The 21,856-nt window shown below is 43.5% G+C and overlaps 2 protein-coding genes across 7 annotated transcripts in view; one reads left to right on the top strand and one right to left on the bottom strand.

Annotated features, from left to right (window-relative positions):
• Positions 1-10,279, bottom strand: part of Fam118b (family with sequence similarity 118 member B) — a 44,425-nt gene extending 34,146 nt beyond the window's left edge. For 5 of the 6 annotated variants that reach the window (XM_038323031.1, XM_038323033.1, XM_038323030.1 and 2 more), the window contains exon 1: positions 10,195-10,279. The gene's annotated coding sequence lies outside the window, so the exon portion shown is untranslated. The remainder of the gene's footprint in view (positions 1-10,194) is intronic. The other variant, XM_038323028.1, reaches the window with a different exon arrangement.
• Positions 10,280-10,359: 80 nt separating this feature from the next.
• On the top strand, positions 10,360-19,529 carry Rpusd4 (RNA pseudouridine synthase D4). Its single transcript, XM_038324296.2, has 7 exons — positions 10,360-10,564; positions 10,942-11,107; positions 12,395-12,596; positions 15,449-15,542; positions 15,617-15,761; positions 17,205-17,302; positions 18,623-19,529. Exons 1-7 carry the CDS (start codon positions 10,376-10,378, stop codon positions 18,860-18,862), a joined length of 1,134 nt encoding a protein of 377 aa, XP_038180224.1. The 5' UTR covers positions 10,360-10,375; the 3' UTR covers positions 18,863-19,529.
• Positions 19,530-21,856: the final 2,327 nt, after the last annotated feature.

Genomic DNA, 21,856 nt, shown 5'->3' on the forward strand with positions numbered 1-21,856 from the left:
CTAGTTGCCTCTGCTATACTTTGACACCTTATTTGTATCTTTTAACACTTGCAATTATTGGCCACTTTCACAAGAATAACTTCTTTCAGGATAAGGAGAAGATCTATTATCCTGTTCCTAGGCCAGTTTCTATTACACAGTGTAAAACAACAGAGTAAATGTTGAATATCTGCCGACTCAATGACTGTGTACCTACTATGAGTTAAAGTCTAGAAGATAAACTGTTATGTCTAATGTTCTAAACTGTTAAAACCCAAGATGAATAGGTGAAGTTACAGTATTTTCTTTCAAGCCAACCAAAAACCTCCTGTGACTAATGCTACCAATCACCAGTTTAAGCCACCACTGTCCAACTGTAAGTAGTATTTTTAAGGGTGGAGACCAGTTTGTTTTATACAACAAGACCCTGTCTTGAACAAACAAACAAATATGATAATACAGTGGGATCTACCTATAATCCCAGCATCGTAGGAAGAAGCAAGAAGGTCAAGGCCAACCCTAGGCAATTTAGCAAGACTCTGTTTCTATAAAATAAATGGAGGAAAGGTCTGTACGGCTCAGCAGTAGAGAATGTGTACGGTCTTGGGTTTGCTCTCCACAGCTACAAGAACAAAACCAAGCAGTGGTGAGACTGGGCAGCAGTGCACTTGTGAGAGCCCACAGATGTGAACCTGTTCCAGCTTGACTGGAGGTCAGAGAGTTTGAGTTTGTTTTTGTTCTCTTGAAGTTGTTGACAACAGATGTGGCTACAAACAAGAGATCCTAAACTGGGGTGTGGTTAATTAGTATTTTGGGTATAGAGGTGAATTTGCTCCACCTGGACCAAAGGTCGGAGAATTCAAGTCTATTCCTTATACCATGTTAAGTCTGTTGTCTCCCTCCTCCCCTTTTGAAGTGAAGCATGTGGAAAACTATAAAAAAAAAAAAAAAAAAAAAAAAAAAAAGGATTCGGGATTCTGTATTCACTGAAATGTCCCTCCCAATACTGTTCTGTGTTTCTGTCTTTTATATCTCTGTTCCTTTTGCTTAATAATTCTAATCCTTACACTCCTACCTCAGAGCGTGGTCTTTGACAACAGCTACAGGAGCAATAATACAAGACAGGGCAACAGTGCACTGCTACAGCTGGCTGGGGGCTGTGAGGCACCAGAATGAGCCAGACCCCAGTGAGAAGGCAGCTGAGGAGCAGGCGGTCTCTAGCGCTAATCCATGGGTGAGATGCTTATGGATTCCGGAATACTATAACAAAGCACTAACTTGTAGTCTAATCTCAAGCTTTTCAGCCAGAGTTAAAAAGGCTGGCTGACCTTCTAAAAACAGTTAAAGAAATTTATGGGTAATTTGTGTTTCTCTTTGCAATGTACAGATATTATTGTGCCCTCCCCTGACTTTGGTCCTAAAGCAATTAATACTTTCTTTCCAAGCATTATCATCAAAATGATAAGAATTCTGTAATCTATAAAACCAAAACTGAGAGAGGGGAGAAGACTGCAGCAGCTGAGAACTTTCAATAAATTTTTAGAGATGGCAAACAGAAACTTTAAAGGTAGACCTAAAGATATATATATATATATATATATATATGGATTATTGTGATGTCTGCTCACTGCACATATTTCTTCACCCACTGCGAAGTCAGAAAACGATTTTGTTTTCTCCACCTCCCCATTCAAAGGTTTAGAGAAAAACAAAATGAAATTTGAAATGACTTGAGTCAGATACAGTCAGGACCATTACACCTCCAAAGAAATCACAAGATAAAGGAGCTCATTTGTTTCTCAGATTACTAAGTGTAAGGTCGCTCTCTACAACGGTGAACAGAAGAGACAAAACCAAACCCTGGTGAAGTCCATAGTAGCAGTGAGGTTTAGTCAGGTAAGAAATGCTGGAAACAGGGAAGGAAAAGGGAGATGGGCCTGACTTTAAGCAGAGAGGGCACCTCATCCAGGTTCTCTGAGGCCAGCCTATGAAGGAACATGTCATTGCTATTGGAGGCAGAGAATTTCCAGCAAAAGCCCTCCAGTCACTTGCAGGAAATGAAGCTAAAGCAAAGATCTGAGAAAAATCTAAAGAACTATAAATGGACCCACTTGCATCCATATAGCAAGAGTAGATATTGTTAAAAAAAAAAAAAAAAAAAAAAAAAACCTCAAACTCTGGCATGGTAGCACGTGCTTGTAGTTCCCAGCACTTAGGTGAAAGGAAGATCAAATTTTCAAGGTTAGACTCAACTACTTAATGAATTCAAGGCCATCTTAGGCTACAGAGAGAGGAAGAAGGGGAGAAAAAGAGAAGAAGAGGGAGAAGAGGGGTGGGGTAGAAAGAGAAAGGGCTAAAGAAGAGGCGATGTTGGGGGAGAGGAGGGAAAGGGGCAAGGAAGGAGAAGGGACGGAGAGAATAGCAACAAAAGAATCAAAGGAAAGATGGGAGAAGAGTCTGGCAAATGTCACAGAATTAGAGGCTATGAATGAGCCCACTATAACAAGGCAACACTGGGGAAAGCCCCAAGCCATCGTACACCACATGAAACTGCGTAATGCCAGGGACAGAGAACATCCTAACAGCTTCAAGGAGGGAGGAAAGGTAACAAGAGCATGTGAAAAGGACGTGAAATAGCCAACTCCTCAAGAGAGTGCAGCAATGTCTCAACCTCCATGGGAGAATGACTTTAAACCTTCATTTGTATATGCTGCTGAACCAAGAAATGGGCAGGCAAAATCCAGTTAGCCAAAGACTTCTCAGGAAATTCCTGGAGTGTGTGCTTCAATAAAACAGGGAAACAAGCCAGAAAAGTACATGGCTCCACACAGGAAGGAGGTGAGAGAAGCAGGTTCAGGGCAGCAGCTGGGCAGCGTGCCTAAAAAAGAGTCAAGGCAGGAGGAAGAGGCCGGCGCCAGCAGACAGGGTGCTACAGCCGGGCTCACAGTGTTACTGATAAGTATGTGAGCAGCATGTTGGCACGCTTGGGGGAGATGAGCAGCAGGCAGGTGGAAACTGAAGTGCAGGCCAACCTAAACACTGAGGAGCACAGGTGGAGGAGACGGTAGGCTGGCTCTACGGTGGATATTTAACCTAAACACTGAGGAGCACAGGTGGAGGAGAAGGTAGGCTGGCTCTACGGTGGATATTTAACATTAGCCGTTACTTTTCTTACATTGTTTAGGAGCCTTATCTTCTTTTTTGTTTTGTTTTGTTTTGTTTTGTTTTTGGAGACACTTTCTCTGTAGCTTTGAACCCTGTCCTGGAATTCACTCTGTGTAGACCAGGCTAGTCTCTCGCTCATAATTCCACCTGCCTCTGCCTCCTGAGTGCTGGGATTAAAGGCGTGCGCTACCATTACCTATCTAGGAGCCTGATCTTTGCCATAAACAAAATGTCAGCTTGGGAAAGCAGAAAGGAAAGGAACTGATTACTTAATTCCAATTTACCAAATCAGAATCTCTACTGCAGAGATTCATCAATTGATTCCTTCTTGAAACCATGTCACCATGTTGCTCAGGCTGGTCATGAACTTAAAGCGGTCCTCTGGCCTCAACCTCCCAAGTGGTTGGATAGCAGACTTGAGTCATCACACCCACGCTCCCCAGTACTCTTACCACGTTTCAGAAATGGTGGGACCAATATATTGGGACTGGTAAGTTGAGTGGATCATTTTCTCTAAATCAGTTAATAGTTTAATTCTGCTAACACCACATATTGAGATATATTACATATAACAATGGTACCAGGTCAAAGTTACCAGTACATGCCAGCCATTAACAAGGAAAGCATATACATTGATCTACATCTTTAATGGTTCTTACTCAAATAGGAAAATGTTGCTGAAAATACATGCTTACTTTTCTTAGGGTCTTAACATCTGGAACATCTGGCTTTTATCCAACCAAGTGGTTTTAAAGATCCGTATTTTTTTTCTCTTTTGATAGTCTAGAAACTAGTTTCCAGAAAGAATCAGATCATAAGTGTCCTGACCTAATCAATGAGCCCATCCCTTGATACATTCACAGTGAAAGAGAATTAATGGGAGGTGGAGAAAAGTAAGAAGCAAGAGCTGCTCAGAGGAGGTCACTGGTGGCATGCCCTTTGGAGCTGTATCTTGCTCCGGCCCTTTCATTCTTATTTCCTGGTCAACACAACTGCTCCACCAAGCTCCCTCCACCATGATGGACTCTCCTCTGGAACTATGAGATAAAACATGTCTTTTCTTCTTAAGCTACCGTACCTAGGGACACTGGTCAGTGTCACAAAAGTCTAATACAATCTGAGACTAGTAATTTGAGTACCTACTACATGCCAGAGACTACATATATTTATCTTGCTCGCTTATCAAATACTTATTTATAATACTTAATAGGCAAGTATTATAAATTCATTTTACAAATGAAGAACGAAGATGTGGATCTTAAATGCTCAACATTTAATAACTTACAATTTAAGTCCCCAACTCACAATCTATTTTCTTTTTGTGAGTATGAGTATTTTGACAGAATGTATGTATGTGTACCATCTGAGTTGGTTACCCTCACACTGGGGTTACGGATGATTATGAATCACCAGGTGGGTGCTAGGAACTGAACCCGGGTCCACTGCGAGAGCAACGAATTCTCTACATCACTGAGCCCTCCCAATCTATTTTCAAATCCCCTCACCTTTCTAAATATCAATCTGTTTACTTCAAGTAAGCACGGGACTTTCAGTACCACACAGTTGTCTACCCTATCTTCTTCTCTGGGTGAGAAACTGAAGGCAGAAAACTCTGAAGTAAAGAACCTAAGAGACAAAATTAGAGTGAACTCTGTATTTTTTGACTCCTAGTTCATTTACAAGCTCTCTGACAAGTATTTATGCAGCTGGTGCTATACTATGTGCTGAGACTAGCAGATATTCTTTAAACATGGGCAGTGTGCTAGGCTTTACAAGAGTACTTTAAATGCATTAACCTATACCTCAAGCAGCTAACACTTACCAGTATAAAAACACACTAACGTAGGCTGCAGATGTAGTTTAATGGATAGGAACATATTCACCTTGTTTAAAGACCAAATGACATGAAATACTTATCCCGGTATGATGGCTCAAACTTGTACTCCTGGTACTGAGGAAGCTAAGGCACTGAGTTTGAGAACAGCTGTGTGGTAAAATTTTGTCTAAAACAACAACAACCAGCTGGGCATGAGTAATCCTAGTACTCAGGAAGCTAAAGCAAGGGAACCGTCTCAAGGTTGAGGACAGCCCGTTAACATAGTGACTATGAGGCCCAGCCATGGCTAATCACAAGTCCCTGATCTTAATATACAAATAAATTAATACCTCCCCAAGTGAAAGACGAAATTATATAAAATTGCACAGATTGAAGCCAGTTTGCCTATCTCCGGCTCTTGGCCAACATGCACTCTAGTATCTGCAAGGCTTACAGACCACAAGTTTAAAAAGAAAACTATGAACGCTACCCCTCTTCTAATTTTCATACTTTTCATGCTATAACTATTGCTTTTTATAACAGAAAGCATAAAATAAAATTAAAGAAACATCCATTCCTTGTATGTCATCTTTGACTTTAATTTAGGTAGTCTCTACTTTTCTAAATAGGCGGACCAAGATTGTCCACAGTCTCACATGGTCAAGCTTAACAGCAGAAACCACTTTTCACCTCTTTACCGGCTACTGCTGTGCACACACTTTTAGAAAGCCACTGCACTAGAACAGCTACGGCCTTAAGTAGAAACTAGCCAAGAGTAACTAATGGGGCACAAGCATGGCAAACGGGAGACCAAGCTGAGAGGAACAACCGACGGCACAACACCTCTGCATGGTCAGCCAGCTTTCAATAAGGACCTTGAATGTGCAAGGTCAGAGGTATCTCGCGGTAGGGATGTATTTTATCTCCTCAGCCTTTGGCGCCACCAGGCTGGGGACTGTGAACAGAGAGAACTAGGCTCGCAGCTTCCTAGGTCCACCTCTAGCATCCTCTAGAGACAGAGCTGTATTCCCAAGCTTCATGAAATACCAAAGTCCAGGAAGCACTGGTTTAAGGTACACCTCTGGACCACTGGTCAAAAGGTAGATAAAAGTATGAGGCGACAGAACAAAGGAATTTCTTAGAAATGCCTGTGGGAGGATGGGTGTGGCAGCAGGCCTGTAGTCCTGGCATTCAGAGGCTGATTCAGGAAGACAAGAGTTCAAGGCTAGTCTGGGTGTTACAGTGAGCTCTAGGATGGTGTGGGCTCCACATCGGTAAGTGTCCTGTTTCAAAAATAAAAAAAGTAAGATGTTTGGAAAAAAAACAATTACTATCCACAGCTGACATTATAGGGTTATAGGATTCTCTTCTTTTTTAAAAAATGGGGTCCCACCGTGCATCCCTGGCTAGCCTGGAGTTCACGGTGGAGACCAACTAGGTTGGCTGCCTCTACCTCCTGAGTGCTGGGATTAAAGGTGTGTCACCACACCGGAGCCTAGGAAAGCTTCTCTCTCTCTCTCTCTCTCTCTCTCTCTCTCTCTCTCTCTCTCTCTCTCTCTCTCTCTGTTAAAATTGTCTATTTGGGGTGGAGGCGGCATACGTGCCATAACAGTACATGGAGGCCAGAAGGCGACTTGTGGAATAGGCACCTTGTGCTGTCTTACCAACCACCACTTAAGAAATCCCCCCTATACCATTCAATTAGGTAAACTCCAAATACAAACATCAGCTCAGTAGAGAGAACTCTACTCTCTGGAGTGGGTCACTTGGGAGGAACACAATCTAGAGTCTTTGTACTGGTGCTAAATTTTAACATTCAAGGAAATCCTGCGATAAATTTCACTTGTTAAGAGGCTTTTATTAAGTTCCATCTGAAAACCTTCACAGATCAGATACTTAGAGTTGTATAATCAAAACCCAGAACCCAAATTACCTGTTAAATTCTTAGCAACTAAACTTGGACTAGTCCTCAGATCAATCGCCTGGCCCCCCAAAACCACACTTTCCAGGAAACTGCCAGTGAGTTCTTGCTGATTGCTTCTTCCGACCTCCCTAAAATCATAAAACAATGTCCAAGTACTTCCTGCTCCTCAGGCAAGTGGGATCCCTGGTTAATCTGCAACCGGCAAATCTTTGTTTCAGGAAGCACAGGTTAGCACTCTGAACTAATCAATCTTCCACGCATGGGGCTTAAGGCTCCTCCTTACTAATTAGCTATTCTCTATTTATGAAATACTAAGGGAGCTTTTATCTTTTTGCTTCTCTATAGAATAGACAACATCTTTAAAAGGTTCTTTTAAAAGATTATTTTTTAAATTATATTTATTTAGTGTGTGTGCGTATGTGTGCATGCATGTGTGCGTGTGTGCCTGAATGTGCTCAAGTGCACACACACACACACACACACTCATGAGGTGAGAGGACAAGCTGTGAGAAGTCAGTTCTCCTTCTATGTGGGACTCAGGTCACCAGGCTTAGTGGCAAGCACCTTTACAAGTCAACAATCAAGTTCTTTATGTAGTTATATAAATAAGCCATGTTTGAATAGTATGTATTCTGTAAAGTTGATGACCCAGTAACAGAATGTCCTTCTACTTCCTTCCTTGGACTGAGAAAATCTTTAGACAAAAGGTGCCGCTAATCAAAAAGACAACATCAAGTTGGTGAGGAAGTAATAAAGAGAATGCCCTAAATAGCTCTGACTGAATAAGGAAGAGGAAGAAGACAGGACAGACTGGAAGGGGAGAAGGATGTAAGAGCCTAATTGTTCACAAACACTAACTCTATTCAGTGTTTTGTTTTTTGTTTTTTGAGACAAGGTTTCTCTACGTAGCCCTGGCTGTACTAGAACTTGTTATGTAGACCAGGCTAGCCTTGAACTCACAGAGATCCACCTGCCTCTGCCTCCTGAAGACTGGGACTAAAGGCGCACGCCCAGCTGTAACTCTATTTTAGACTGTGAAATGCCAAGATTCATAGGAGAAGCATTAAAGGAGTCGCAACTTTTGTAACCACATGTAGAGATAAACAGCAAAACTGAATTCTTTAAATTCTTCCTAGAAAATTGCAGCAAGAAAAACCCTAAAAGTCTCTTCTTTTAAGACAGTGCCTGGCGTCTTTATTTTCAGACATTATAGTGTCCCTTGCATTAACCTGAAACCAAGAACACAGCTTTGTCTCACTAGCAATGACATCTGAGTTGCCTCTTTGCTTTGTCTCCTGCCACAGAAGGCCGACTCTGTAAAAACAAGCATCAATCTTAAAACATGCAAGAAAGGTAAAGGTATATAAACAGGTTTTTCCACACCTTCTCCCAAACCATAAAGGTACTACACCCGGTATAGGTGTGTAATTAAATTCACTTAAAGGTGTGAACTTAAACCCTGATGTCCATGTCTTGGGAAATGGGGCCTTCATATGACTAACAAGTGATGCTCAACAGTTTAGTGGCATTAGAATCTGCAACTGGAGCTTATCAGAAAGGGCAATGATTCTTAAGTGGAATTTCTCAACTTTTGTAGGTGTTCTACTTGTGAATTTGTTGTCAAGAGGGGACAGAGCCACTGACAGAATGGTGTTTCCCAAACCGTTCCCAGGGACTCTATATTCAGACCTCTTATTACAGAAAGACAGATAGGTCTCCTTTCCACCATTCTCTGCTTTCCTTCAAGTAAAAAACTGACCGTTGTAAAAATGGTTCAAACTGCTCAGAAACAGGCTGGGTGTGGAGGTATAGTCTTTAATCCTAGCGCCAGGGAAGCAGAGACCAACAAAGCTCTGTTAATTCAAGGCTAGCCTGTTCTACAGTGTGAGTCCCTTAGAACAAATCAAGAGACAAATAAAAAGCCCAAACCAACTCAGTATTGTTCCAATTTTAGTATATGTGCTGCCAAAGCAAGCACCCAACCCAACTCAGGAACACCACAGCCACATAAATAGTTGTGAACTTACTATACTAACAAGCTTGGGGATTGGAAAAAAAAAGTCCTCAAGTAATTCCCGTCAACAGCAGCTGCCAATGGACAACTCGACTGCAGAAATGGTAATTCACATCCATTTCTGCAGTACGGGGGGCGGGGTGGGGGTGGGGGAAGGACGACCACGGAATGGGACGTGATCTTATCAATGATCGCCTACATAGCAAGAGCCTCGTTGGTTTCCCGGCTACAAACCCTTTTCTTTTCGATCTGTCCAGCGCTCATTATCAGATTCCTATCTACAATTCCACTCACAAGGAATTTCTCAAGAAGTTTCAAGGACTCTCAACTACCTATCACATTAAGTTTAAACTCCTCAACTTTTAGTATTCTGTAAGATATCCACCTGCTCAACTGCTTCACATGAACTGCGGTCTCCCTTTGCTAACCCTGTTTTGGAGGGAGAAGGACCCAAGCCCAATTCAATTACTTATTCTCCAATTGAAACGCAATCACTCTATCGTCAGATAAAAGTCACTAGTTCTCATGACATCCTTTTAGCATCAGCTTCCCCAGCAAATGGCATGCGCAACCCAAGTGTTTTCGAAATCACCATTCCAAATAGCTGCTCATACTTCCAGCTGCCCTTTGGTGATAGGCAAGCAGTGGTTTGCAGTTCAGACATGGGAGTCCCTTGTAGGAAAGGGAGAGAGGGCTGGGCAGTTTCAAGCTGTGGAAGGAAAGACTAAAGGAGGCAAAAGTGAAAGGTCTGGGCTCTGCACTTTCTGCCCTTTCTTTGGGAAGACTGGAGAAGGGACAGCAGAACCCAAGAAGCGAACTCCCGAGGAAGGTCAGAAGAAACCCATGGTACTCTCGAGGTAGGTCATATGGGGTAGGGGTCCTGGATCAAGGAAAAGAACCGTCATCCTCGGGAGAAGGGACTGGTTACAAACAACGCGAAACAAAGGGGCTGGCAGTCGCAAAGTGAGAGGATGGAATATGAGAGATCCGGGGATCTCCGGAGGGCGAACGGCAAGAACATGAAAGGGGACAAGACATGTCCCTCCGAGGACCCGCCGAGGACCTGGTTGCTAAGAGGGACGAGACAGGTGCGGATGAAGGCTGAGGAGCCAGCGTCTCCCCGGCTTCGCTTCTAAAGGGTGCGGGGGCGGGGGAAGTGGTTTTGAGTGGGATCGCGTCCCCAGGCGAGACTCGGTTCCCAGGGCAGTGCTCTCCAAGAACGGAGATCCGGGCCGCGCGGAAACCGTTGAGACACCGGCATTTCCCAGCCCCAGCCCGGCTTCCCCACACACTCACCGCGTCCGCTCCAAACGCCACCGCTACAGCTGCAGCTACCGGCCGGCGCAGCCGCACTGAGCGCGCACTGCCCACGTGACCCGCAGGCTGGGCACCCACGTGACGAGCAGAGCCCGCCCCCACCCCACCCCCTCCGGGCGTTCTCCTTCGTGCGGTGCGGTCTGACCCCGCCCTCGGCAAGATGGCGGCGCCCAGGTTGGGTACGCCTGGTCTCCGGGTTTTGAGTGGGACGTCGCGTCCCGGGAGACCGTTCACTCCCGGATCCAAGCCGTTTTGTTCCAGCGCTTCTACCTCTAGGCCCCTGAATGCTCAGAGATTGGCGGAGAAGCTCCGAGCCCAGAAACAAGAGCAAAAGACGAAGAAAATGCCGGTGAGCCTGGGAAGACCACAACTCCCAAGAGGCAATGCTCTCAGGATTTCCCAGGTTTGGGGTGCGGTAGGCAGGTTCTATACCTGCCGGTAAATCAGTGTTGGGGATATACAGTGTGATAGTCGGAATCCCGCTGAGAAAAAAGGACAGTGCTTGCACAGTGTCTTTGTGGGCACTTTTGCTACTGCCAGGCTCTGACCCAAGCACCGCGTGGGTATGTAGGTGAGATAGATACTGATATTTGGTCCCAAAGGAAGGCATGAGTCTAATTCTATAACACAGCCATTCCCCGCACGAATTTTCACTTAAATCTCATTTAGGCCACCCCTAGGGTTTCGCTTCCTCATTAAGCTTTTGCCGCCCTTCTCTCTCCTTAGGGCTGTACAAACCTTGTTCAGCGGAGGGTGCAGGAACTCGTGCGATTCACGCAGCAGCTACAGCGAGTTCACCCCAATGTGCTTGCTAAGGAACTGAGCCGAGGAATTCTCCACCAGGACAAGGACATTGTGGTCATTAATAAACCCTATGGTCTCCCTGTCCACGGTAAGAACCACGTGGGCAAGGGAAAGGAACCTGCTGCTACTTCCTTCTACAGCTAACAGTACCTCTGAAGCCTTCCTTACATGTGAGGCATTCTTTAATTCAAGTTAATTAAACCTTTGTACAGTATTATCCCGTGTATATGACTAGTGGTAACACAAACCAGTGCCTAGTCCCCACTTCCACATATTTGACAGTGGGCTTGTATGCCTCCCACAGGGATTATTGCAGAGAAATACAAACGCTGAATTCTGACTGTGGGCTGTATGCAGCCTCCCACACAGATTGTTGCCGAGAGATACAAAGAGCCGTGCGCTGACAGTCTAATGGTTATTTTCTATCAAAACGGGGGAGAGGGAGAAGAACTGGGTGCCAGTGTGCAACTGTCATCCCAGGTCTAGGAGAGTCTGAGGCAGGAGGATCAGGTGTTCAGACCAGTCTCAGCAACTGCAAAACCTCATTTCAAAATGAGAGCGCTAGAGAAACAAGAACAAACAAAACTGGGAAAGAGGAAATAATATAAAAGGGGGGATGTGTTTGTGTTTAGGACTATACCTAACATGAAACCCCAAAGTGTCAGGAACTTAATGGATGTCCTGAGTCTGTTGAATGTCGTGATGAGGGACAGCTGAAGGGAGACAGAACTGAAAAAAAGAAAAATAGGGAATATCAAAGACTTACAGAGGGAAAATTAATATTTTAGCTAAAAATATTTTGGTTGAAATAAATAACTCCTTTGGTGGCAGTACAGAGAAATTAAAATAGGCATTGCCAAATGCATTCTGTGATTTTTTTCCCCCTCTTGATTTCGTAACAGGTTTTTTCCTTACTATTCTCTGATGAGGTTTTTGGTTGTTGGTGTTAATTTTTTTAAGGTATTTTTAGATAACAAAGCAGAGTTGGAAAGATAGTGACCTATCTTTGGTCTAATGAAGAGTACAAAGAGTAAAATCTAGGAATATCTGTTCTCAGAGCCCCTCAGCTTAACCTTTCTTCTATAATGGCTCAGTATAGCTTCCCAGTCCCAAGAAACCAGAAGAGAAAGCCACAGTTTTGTCCAGACTTCAGTTACTTTTGAGTCCTTGGGATGCTTGTTAAAATATGAGTTCTGACTGAGTAGTCTCAACTGGGGACCTTGTGTTCATTTTATAGCTAGCGAGATCTCTAGGCCTATTATTGTCAGTAATCCCTGCCATGTTTTTTTCATAGCACGAATGTAGAAAACGGGGACAGCTTACTCAGTAAGGATTGGTCTCTCAAGAAGAGTTCCTCTGGCTCTTTCCTTCCTAGGTGGCCCTGGAGTCCAGCTCTGCATCAATGATGTACTGCCCATCCTGGCAAAGATGCTTCGTGGCCACAAGGCAGAGCCTTTGCATCTGTGCCACCGTCTGGACAAAGAAACCACCGGTGTAATGGTGCTGGCTTGGGAGCAGGATATGGCACATCAAGTCCAGGAGTTGTTTAGAGCCCGCCAGGTGGAGAAGAAGTACTGGTATGGGCCTGTTAGTGGAATAAATGAGGGCATCTCTTTTAGCTGTCTGCTATACTACAGGGACTATCAATAGAAGGCATTGTACTAGGACTCATGAGGATATAAAGAGTCTATGAAATAGCTTACTGAGAATATTGAGTGATAAAATAGTCCGTGTCTATGTGCATGTGTGTATGACTGTGTGTGCATGCACACTCATGTATACATGTGGAAGTCAAGTAGGACATCAGACTTCATTCTCTATCACTCCTTATTTTATTTTATTGAGCTAGGGTATCCCTCTGAACCTGGAATTCACTGATTGGCTAGACTAGCTGAAAAGTTAGCTTCCAGGCTGTGCCTGGCTCTGCCCCCTCGAGCCCTGGGATTACAGATGTGCACTGCTGTACTGGGCTTAGCATGTCTGCTAAAGCTCCAAGCTCATTATCATGCATGTGCAACCAGCTGAGCTATCTCATCAACCCTTTTTGTTTGGCTGGTGTTGAAATGAAGTTTTGCTTTGTACCTTTGGCTGGCCTGGAACTTGCTACATAAACCAGGATGGCTTTGAACTCTCATCTCTCTCTCTCTCTCTCTCTCTCTCTCTCTCTCTCTCTCTCTCTCTCTCTCTCTCTCTCTCTCTCTCTCTCTCTCCCCCTACCTATTTACCTATCATTCATCTATTGATCTACCTACCTATCATTCATCTATCTGTCTGTCTGTCTGTCTATCTATCTATCTATCTATCTATCTATCTATCTACTTCTGCTTCCCAAATGCTGGGTAGAAAGACCTGCACCACTATACCCAATGCTGTTTTTTTAAACATTTATTTATTTGTGTTTCTGTGTGTTTGGGTATGCATTTGGCCACATGCTTACCACTGCGCATGTGTGGAAATCAGGACAACTTGGAGTCAGTTCTCTCCTTCCATCATGTGAGTACCAGAGGTCAAATTGAGATTGTCAGGGTTAGCAGTATCTTTATCGGCTGTGCCATCTCAGTGGCCACTGGTTTCTTTCTTGAGACAGGGTCTCAAGTAGCCCAGGCTAACCTTGAACTGATCATCCTCCTGCTGGGATCATAGGTGTACATCACCACATCCTGTTTCGTAGCAGTGTTTTTAGGATATATCCCTTTAAAAATAGGATTGCAGATTTGAATGATATGCGTGCTTCAAATGTTTTATCATTTTTTTGGAATTTATCTTTATTTCGTGTGTATGTGGGGATTTTGGTTTGTGCACCATGGTCATGCAGTGCCTGTGGAGGCCAGAGAAGGGCACTGGGTCCTCTGGAACTGGAATGGCAGATGGTTGTTAGCCGCCATGTGGGTGCAAGGAGGAGTTGAGTATACATCCTCTTGAAGCCCAGTCACTGCTCTTAGCCTCAGGCCTCGTGTAAAAATTTGATAGTATTAAACTGCTGTCCTAAATAGTTATGTCAGTTTCCACTCTCACCAGTGGTGAGTACACGCACCTCAAAATATTTTAAAAAGCCACCCAGATAGTGGTTTTGTGTTAATTTCTGTTTGAATTTCCGTTTCTGAGAATAGAATTTTTTTTTCTAGGCTATTTTCCTATTGGGTTATGATTTAAATTTGATTTATAAATTTCATTCTGTGTTTTGGATATATAGTCCTTTTTTGTTTTAGAAATTGTGCATTAACTTTGTGATCAAGGGGGCCCTTTAAAAATTAGATATGGGAGGTGGGTGGTGGCAGCACACACCTTTAATCCCAGCACTAGGGAGGTAGAGGCAGGCAGATCTCTGTGACTTCGAGGTCAGCCTGTTCTACAGAGCAAGTCCCAGGACAGAAAGAAACCCTGTCTCAAAAATTAAACCAAACCAAAACAAAATAAAAACAAACAAAAAACTGGTGTGGGACTTGTAGAGGTGGCTCAGGATTAAGACCACTTGCTACTTTCGGACATCTGAGTTTGGATCCCAGTACCCACAACAGGCAACTCACAACCACTTGTAACTCGAGCTTAAGGGGATCTGTCTCAGGCCTCTGTGGGTACCTGCACTCACATGACAGATGCAGCATACCGAAATAAAAGTAGTTTTTTTTCTTTTGAGAATCTATTTATCTCTGACCCATACACAATGGTTCTCATTCATATCTAGTAGCTATGGATTTGGCATCTGTATTTTTTAAAGTTTTCAAAAGCTTAGTGATAGAGCTAGGGCATCTAATATGCCTGAAGCCCCAAGTTTGGTCCTCATAGTATAGCAAGTTCCATAAGTAACTAGAATATGCAATCAGATTTAAGAGGTACTGGAATAGTTGGGGGCGCTTCCATATGATTTTCATGACGTAGCACCTAGCCCGAGAGCTGGATACTTAGCTAAAGTTGTGCATATTGATTGTAGAATACTTTGAGAAAAAAATTAAATGATCTTGCATCGATATGTACAATTAAAGGAGAATTGAAGAAATAAGATTTTGTATCCCATTTCTCTTTTGCTTGATTATAAATAGTCATTTGGGGGGGAGGTTGCAAGGGTGGAGGGCAGATGGGGGGTTGGGGAGATGGATGGGATTGAGATGCATGATGTGAAACCACAAAGAATCAATGAAAGTTAACAAAATAAATAATTAGTAGTGGGTTCTAATCACATACTAGGTGAAAGAATGTGACGGAGTGGATATGGTAGAAACTCCCAGGACTGTCCCTATTTACTCGTTAGTCAAAGAAGTCATGAAACCACAGCCATCATTCAGTGACCCAGTTTAGATCTCTTTCACATAAAAAAGAAGTTACAAAAATAGTAGTAAAGATGGTCCATTGTGAGGTCTTAAGTGTCTAACTACCAGCAGTCCCTCTCTCATTTTTGTGACTCAGGCAGCAATCTGTGTGTCACCCCCAGGGCCATCACTGTGCGTACCCCCTTGCCCTCAGCAGGAATCATAGATATCCCGATTGTGGAGAAGAAAGTGCAAGGCCAGCAGCAACACCACAAGGTAGGGGAGCTGCCTCCCTGAGGCATGGGTTTCTGTCGTTTCTTAGGAATCAATCTTGATTTCTCTGGCTGCAGATGACGCTGGCCCCGAGTTACCGTATGGACAATGAGAAAATGGTAAAGGTGCGGGCTAACCGGGACGCCCATGTTGCTGTCACTCAGTACCAGGTGCTATGCAGCACCCCCTCTTCCGCCCTCGTGGAGCTGCAGCCTGTTACTGGTGAGGATGCCCCCTTCCACCGTGCTCTGCCCAGGGCCTTGTGCTGGATTCTCCTCTTATTCTGAGCCACTGACATTGTGTATAGGCTGAAGGTACAGCTGATGTGTGTGACTCTGTGTTTCTGATGCAGATCTGAAACTAGGGTCCCTGTGGGGATGATTGTGGGGAGTAGAATAGATGAAATGATACACTATGCATCCTACACTGTCTGGAACTTGTGAGCCTCCTGTCTCAGCCTCCCAAGTGAGGAGAACATAGTTTAAATGGCTTTATTGAAAAACATACAAAGCATTTCTTCAAAAAAAAAAAAATACCATTTCATCCAGCAATTCTATTCTTTAGTTAAAAACAAAAAAACAAAAACTAAAACTAAAGGCAGACATTGCATCCTGTGTTCATAGCAGTAACCCTGGATCGATGAATAGAGAAGTGACATGGGATGGGTATATGCACAAACAATGTTATTTTTAGCCTTAGAAGAATGATGGGATTCTGACATGTGCTACATGGATGAACCTTGAAAACATTATGTTAAGTGAAGTAAGCTACATATAAAGGGTAGATTCTGTATGATTTATCTCACATGATGTACTTAGAGTAGTCAGATTCATAGAGGAAATAGAATGATCCTTGCCAAAAACTAGTGGTGAGGGGAACCAGAGGGGAGGAATGGTCAGCCATTGTTTTAGTTGGTGGGTTTTAGATTGGAAGAATAGGAAATTTCTAGAAGGGCAGTGTTGATGGTTGCAGAACAGCGTAACTGATGCTTCTGAACTGTGCCTTTAAAGTGGCTCAAGTGAGGAGAAAAAAAAATATATATATATATATATATATATATATATATATATATATATAGAGAGAGAGAGAGAGAGAGAGAGAGAGAGAGAGAGAGAGAATTAAGAAATGTGGGAGGCCAGACAATGGTGGCATACGCCTTTAATCCTAGCATTTGGGAGACAGTAGCAAGCTGACCTCTGTGATTCCAAGGCTAGCCTGGTCTACAAGAGCTAGTTCCAGACAGCCCGAACTACACAAAGAAACCCTGTCTCGAAAACACCCTCCCGAAAAAGAAAAGTGGGGCTGGGTATTTAGCTTAGTAGTAGAGTACTTGCCTAGCCTCCACGAGACCCTTAGTTCAATCCCTAATACTGCAAAAGAGAAAAAAAAGAAAGAAATGTACAAAATAACAATTTACCACCATATAGTAAAATTATAAGAAGTTAGGGTAGTCACAGACATAAAGGTCATGGTGGTGGCTGTCCAGAGTAGGTGTGCTCATTTCCCCAGCCGGTTGTACTGCGTAGCTGTAGTTCCCTCCATTACTCCTTTTTGCATGTGGTGCTGCCGGTTTACTCTGCTTTAATTTAGAATGTCTTGAAGCAGATGTCAGCATGGCATCGTTTCTATGGCTCCTCATACATATTTCTTTCCTTTTTCTCTTAGGAATAAAACATCAGCTTCGGGTTCACCTGTCTTTTGGGTTGGATTGCCCGATCCTTGGTGATCATAAGTACTCAGACTGGAATAGGTTGGTCCCTCAGGTAAGACTGGATGTATTAGTTTTCTGTAATAAAACAGCATGACCCTTGGTCAACTTACATATATATGAAAGAGTTTATTTTAGCTATTGTTGCAGAGGGATAAGAACCCACCATGGTGGGGAAGCATGGCAGCAGGAACTGGGTGCCAAGAGCTCTTACCTCAAATGTAAGCACAAAGCCTGCCCTCAGTGACACACTTTCCCTAGCACCACCTAAACTTCCCCAAATAGCACCACCAACTATGGATCAAAAACTGAGTATTCAAAAGCCCAACCCTGTGGAGGCACACTTTGAAACCAGCATTGGTTTAACTCTGTGTGCATTTAACAGGTAAGTGAGAGACCGCTTCACCACCACCCCTCCTCCCACCCCGTGTTTTGTGTTTTGTAGATAATATTTATTGAGATAATAAACAAATGAATGGCCTTGCTGTCAATGTGTCAATGCTGGGAGTCCCCTTGGTCATTTTGAGACAGGGTCTCATTGTGTAGGGCCTGGAAACCCTTTTGTAGGTCAGACTGGCCTTGAACTCACAGGGATCCACCTACTTCCACCTCCTCAGTGCTGGGATTAAAGGCGTGTGCCACCACTGCCTAGCCTAACAAGGACTTCTTTCTTCCATTTGTTTCGAAGTAACAGTGGAGTTTACTAATAAATGGTTTTATTACAGATACAAATATGGACATCAAGAGACAGGGAGAAACACATTCAAGAAGACATCCCCTAGAGCAAGGGAGGGTTCTCAAGGAGAAATGTGACGTTTAAATGTCTTAACAATAGCAATATATGTGATTTGGGGTGCTTCTGAAATTATATTGTTGAAGAAGATTTAAAAAAAGATGTTTTGGTAAACTTACTATTTTTTTTTTTTATTAAAACCCTGAAGTAGGTCATGACAAAGTATTGTCACCAGACACGGGAACATACTTCTAACTTTTAGAGGTATCAGAGTAGTTGCTGTCTTTACAGAGCGCAGGACGTGCTGTCAGAGCCTTAATGGTTCATTTGTTTACTTTCCAATAGTGTTGGGAGACTGTGATAAGATAAAAGCTGCCTTTCAGCTATTCTAAAGAACCACGGAGAGTCTTTTTCATTAGCTGATTGTGGCATCCATTCTCTTAAAAGGCCAGAAAATGTTCCAGTAAGAGTTTCTCTGATACGGTTGTATTTTTCTTACCTAGGTTCTAAGTCCTTCCTAGACATATCCCTGGAGCAGGTTAGGCATTACTGGGTTATAGGTTGTAACTTGCAGAGGTTACTGTGGTCTCTAGTTACAGGTCACTGGCCATGCCCTTAGAGTTTTGTCTTTGCTCTGTGTAGAAGCTTTCTGCTGGCTTACTGAAGAAGCTGGGACTGCAGCAGACAAAGGCCCGCTACATCCCCCTTCACCTGCATGCCAGGCAGCTCATCCTGCCTGCTCTGGGAGCCAGAAGAGAGGAACTCCTCCTGGCCTGCAAGCTTCCTCACTTCTTTGTGAGGTCTCTGCGTCGTCTGGGTTTAGACATGCCAAGTCAAGATCAAAGCGGAGGCAGTGAGGCCAGGCATGTAGAAGCAGAGTGAAGACTGTTGGCCAGGTTGGCCTCAGAGCTCTGCTATGTTTCATGGATTCTGTGATCTCACTTGGAAGAGACTACAGAACCACCACCTGGGATAAGTTGAAGGAACGTGGCCACTTCAGGACTTTTAATGGAGAATGAAGTCATATTTACTGTCAGTTTGGCTGTGATGTGGAAAAGCCTACTGAAAGTCTCTACTTGATAGGTCTCTTCGCCAAGATGGAAGAGAGCCTAGGACCAGACAGATTGTACCAGTAAAGGAGAACCACAGGCTGGAATCTGTGGCCAGGAACACCCAACAGGAAGAAAAGTTTCTGAGCTATCAGGAGTGCTCCCTTGGAAAGAATGACTTGGATAAACATGTATCATGGGACCCAGGGATTTTTTCAACTAGAACATGGGTGCCATGCTGCCTTAGCAGTGAACCTGTGAGAGGGTTGTTCAGCTGAGACAATGATGGGCAGCTAACCTAAGAGAGTAAAGCTGGTAGGGTGGGAGGTAGTGGCTGGGTCAACAGACCAAGCACACAAACTGTCTAAAGGTTATTAGCTACAGCTGACTGTTGACTTGTGTTAAATTTCCTATTTTCTTTTAGAGAACCAGGAAAATCCAGATATTTCTGTGAAATCTTCCAACCTGTTGCCAACTAAATAAAAACATTCTAAAATTTTTTTTGAGATTACAGTTGCATCATTTTCCCTTCCCTCTTATGCTTCCAGACCCTTCCATGTACCCTGCCCCTGCCCCCGCACTTTCACATTCATGGCCTCTTTTTCTTTAATTGTTATTGTGTGTGTGTGTGTGTGTATACGTGTGTGTGTTCCTAAATACATAAATACAACCTGCTAAGTCTATATAATGCTGTGTATATATGTTTTCAGGGTTAACCATTTGTCATGGGGAAGCCTTGTTAACCAATTATCTTTAAGAGGTGGGACCAAGTTAGGGTGTGGCTTTCTGGGACAGGGAGAAAAACAGGCGCATGGCCCAGATAATCGTCTTTTAGCTAGCCTAATTATTTCCCAAATTAAGCTAACTTCTACACATTTGGTACTGGTTAACCAGTTGGTGTGTTCTTCCCGCTATTTTTCCCAATCTCAGCATTCCTTAGGTGCTCATAGTTCTTTGTGTAGGGTTAAACCCTATGAGCTTTCTCTCTTCCATATTTGCATGGCCACTGGTGTCATCCTGGTGTAGGTCATGCTTAGGCACCCACGGTGGTAAGCTTTCAAAGATGTAGTTTCTGGCATTTCTAAGCGATGATCTCATAGCAAACCCCCTGACCCTCTTGCCTTTACAGTCTTCCCTCCCCGTTCCACAGTAATCTCTGACCCTTAGAAGTTGGAGTTGTGTTGTAGACATATCATTTGGAACTGGCGCCACCACTCTACTTCTGATTGGTTGTGGTTTTCTGTAATGATTTTCATCTAGAAGTTTCCTTGACGCAGGGTAAGAACACTTACCTGTGGGTACAAGGACAAATACTTAGAATGTAGTTGGGGACTATGCGGCTTTAGTAAAGTGCCTACACAAATACTCAAGATAGTAAGGCTGGGAAAAGACAAGCCAAGTGCTTGCTGTGCCTACGTGCAGCCCTGAGTCTCATCCCCAGCGTCCATTATAGGTGGCAGGCACAGTAGCATACCCAGTGCTGAGGAGGCAGAGCTGAATCCCTGGAGCTGGCTGGCCAGGCAGTTCAAATTGTCAAGTTCCAGAATCAGTGAGGTACCCTTTCTCAAAATGTGGAGCATGGTTGAGGAAGACCGTGTCACTGTCCGGCTTTCACATGAAGATGCACCTGCGTGCACATACACATGCATAGATACACAGATAGGCACATTCACCAGCATGCACACACTGCACACGGAGCAGCCAAGCCCATATTTGCAGGTTGAATTTGGTTTGTAGATTTACTAGTTTGAATCTGTTTAAATGAGTGATTTGGAAGTTTAGGGAGAGACATCTTGAAAGTTGTGATTGACATTTCTGCTGCATGCAATGCCTGGCTTTCTCGCCGAGGGATGGCTCTGGTTAATTCGTGACTGTGCTTATAAGGGCGCTGCTTTCAATAAGTCCTTGGTTTGGAAACAGGAAGGAGATGGCCATGCTGAGCACCCTAGGGATGGGAATTTCATTGGCTTCCCTGTCAGTTGGTATATCCAACTCTTATCTTTGTCATTAAATAATCTTTTACACCAGTGTTTCTCAACCTGTGGGTTGCAACCCCCTTGGGGAGGGGGGTCAACCCTTTGACAGGGGTTACCTAAGAACACCAGAAAACAAATATTATGATTCATAACTAGCAAAATTACAGTTACGAAGTAGCAATGAAAATAATTTTACGGTTGGGATCACCACAACGTGAGAAACTGTATAAAAGGTCTGCAGCATTAGGAAGATTGAGAACCACTGTTTGACACAGATGTAACTCATAACTGCGTCTGGGCTGAGCTGAAGAAAGTCAGAGTGACAGCCTCCAGGACAGCTCTTATGTGCTCTCTATATGAAGCAGCCCAACCTGAACTGTGGCTTCTTCTCCCACCTATGTGTACAGTTACCTATGTGTAACTGTAGTCTGAACAGATTAAGTAGAAATTTTTTAGAAATAAACAATTGGTGAGTTTTAAGCTATCCATCATTCTGAATAGTGTGGTGGACTCTTTCCTCACTCTGCTTATGCTGCCTGGGTGGCGATGTTCCCTCTGCCATCATGGTGTTGTGTAGACTACCACTCTGCAGTGGTCACTTTAACCACTTAGGAGCTGGGGTATCAGATTTTATCAGATCAGTTGTGTGGCTGGCATAGTTTGGCAAGTAACATTTTAGAAAGATCGCATTCACTTGTTTTATTGTATTATATTGTTATGGTTATTTTTATTAATTTCTTACTGGGCCTAGTTTACAGATTAAACTCAATTACTGATATGCAAAGAAAAACAGGGTTTTGTTGGGTTTGGTCGCATCTATGCTTGCTTTCTATTTAACATAAAAAATTCTG

The sequence above is a fragment of the Arvicola amphibius genome, chromosome 3, assembly GCF_903992535.2.
Source record: "Arvicola amphibius chromosome 3, mArvAmp1.2, whole genome shotgun sequence".
In the NCBI taxonomy this organism is placed as follows: domain Eukaryota; kingdom Metazoa; phylum Chordata; class Mammalia; order Rodentia; family Cricetidae; genus Arvicola; species Arvicola amphibius.